This window comes from Sardina pilchardus, chromosome 23, assembly GCF_963854185.1.
Source record: "Sardina pilchardus chromosome 23, fSarPil1.1, whole genome shotgun sequence".
Taxonomy (NCBI): domain Eukaryota; kingdom Metazoa; phylum Chordata; class Actinopteri; order Clupeiformes; family Clupeidae; genus Sardina; species Sardina pilchardus.
Window position 1 is genome coordinate 3,709,607 of NC_085016.1, and position 2,500 is coordinate 3,712,106.

General features: G+C 51.2%; 1 protein-coding gene across 1 annotated transcript in view; it reads left to right on the forward strand.

Annotated features, from left to right (window-relative positions):
• The window catches only part of sema5bb (sema domain, seven thrombospondin repeats (type 1 and type 1-like), transmembrane domain (TM) and short cytoplasmic domain, (semaphorin) 5Bb), a 72,648-nt gene that overhangs the window by 60,786 nt on the left and 9,362 nt on the right, over nucleotides 1-2,500 (forward strand). The window contains exons 12-13 of the mRNA XM_062528199.1: nucleotides 345-462; nucleotides 1,709-1,890. Of these exons, the coding sequence (XP_062384183.1) occupies nucleotides 345-462; nucleotides 1,709-1,890 (300 nt within the window). The remainder of the gene's footprint in view (nucleotides 1-344; nucleotides 463-1,708; nucleotides 1,891-2,500) is intronic.

Below are 2,500 nucleotides of genomic sequence, written 5' to 3' on the forward strand. Positions count from 1 at the left end.
CCATCTACCTCCAACTACCCTCATCTGCCTCCAACTACCCTCAACTACCCTCAACTTTCCACCTATTTTTCTTAAAATGTCTCATTTTCTTTTTTAGTAATAATAATACATTTGTTGTTTTATATTTGTTTACATTGATTTCCTATGTTGTCCAGTGTCCTTAGGTGTCTTGAAAGGCACTTACTGTAAAATGAAATGTATTAGCATTATAAGTGTATTTGAACATGCATCCTTGTGTGTTTGAGATGCATAATATGTATGTTTTGGGTGTGTGTGTGTGTGTGTGTGTGTGTGTGTGTTTGTGTGTGTGTGTGTGAACCGACTTCCCCTTCTGTGTTTCCCAGAGCATGTTTGGGGGCCAGAGATCCATACTGTGGTTGGGACCGCCAGCAGAAACGCTGCAGCACCATAGAGGAGAGCGCCAGCATGACCCAGTGGACCCAGAACATCACAGAGTGCCCGGTAAACACACACACACACACACACACACACACACACACACACACACACACACACCATAGAGGAGAGCGCCAGCATGACCCAGTGGACCCAGAACATCACAGAGTGCCCGGTAAACACACACACACACACACACGCACACACACACACACACACACACACACACACCATAGAGGAGAGTGCCAGCATGACCCAGTGGACACAGAACATCACAGAGTGCCCGGTAAACACACACACACACACACACGCACACACACACACACACACACACACACACACCATAGAGGAGAGTGCCAGCATGACCCAGTGGACACAGAACATCACAGAGTGCCCGGTAAACACACACACACACACACACACACACACCATAGAGGAGAGTGCCAGCATGACCCAGTGGACACAGAACATTACAGAGTGCCCGGTAAACACACACACACACACACACACACACACACACACACACACACACACACCATAGAGGAGAGTGCCAGCATGACCCAGTGGACACAGAACATCACAGAGTGCCCGGTAAACACACACACACACACACACACACACACCATAGAGGAGAGTGCCAGCATGACCCAGTGGACCCAGAACATTACAGAGTGCCCGGTAAACACACACACACACACACACACACACACACACACACACACACACACCATAGAGGAGAGTGCCAGCATGACCCAGTGGACACAGAACATCACAGAGTGCCCGGTAAACACACACACACACACACACACACACACCATAGAGGAGAGTGCCAGCATGACCCAGTGGACACAGAACATTACAGAGTGCCCGGTAAACACACACACACACACACACACACACACACACACACACACACACACACACCATAGAGGAGAGCGCCAGCATGACCCAATGGACACAGAACATCACAGAGTGCCCGGTAAACACACACACACACACACACACACACACCATAGAGGACAGCGCCAGTATGACCCAATGGACCCAGAACATTACAGAGTGCCCGGTAAACACACACACACACACACACACACACACACACACACACAAACACACACACACACACACACACCATAGAGGACAGTGCCAGCATGACCCAGTGGACCCAGAACATTACAGAGTGCCCTGTAAACACACACACACACACACACACACACACACACACACTACATAAACAAGTTGACACACATGACAGACACTGACATGATTTGACAATGCACTGATACTTCTCTTGTCATCTTTCTGACCCCAGACGCGAAACCTCACCCAAGATGGCGGCTTTGGGCCATGGGCGCCATGGCAACCCTGTACCCATGACGACGGGGAAGGGGCCAACGCATGTGTGTGCCGCCTCCGTTCCTGCGATAGTCCCGCCCCCCAGTGTGGAGGCGCCAAGTGTAACGGCCCGACCATAGAGGTGGCCAACTGCTCCAGGTACACACACACACACACACACACACATACACAAGTGTAACGGCCCGACCATAGAGGTGGCCAACTGCTCCAGGTACACACACACACACACACACACACACACACACACAAGTGTAACGGCCCGACCATAGAGGTGGCCAACTGCTCCAGGTACACACACACACACACACACACACACACACACACACACACACACATACACACGCACACACACACACACACAAGTGTAACGGCCCGACCATAGAGGTGGCCAACTGCTCCAGGTACACACACACACACACACACACACACACACATAAGTGTAACGGCCCGACCATAGAGGTGGCCAACTGTTCCAGGTGTACACACACACACACACACACACACACACACACACACACACACAAGTGTAACGGCCCGACCATAGAGACACACCCCCCCTCCCCGAGTCAGGTGACGCCAACTAGTTTGTGCTGTCCAAATGTAGGGACGCATACTGAGAAGCAAGCTAACTGAGACGCTACTGGAAAGAACAGTACTATCCAGCGTGCGCCCTTGACAATTGGACACGGCCCAGGTCATGGTGCCAGTAAGCATACACACAGAGAGGTCATGGGACCATGTTAAGACT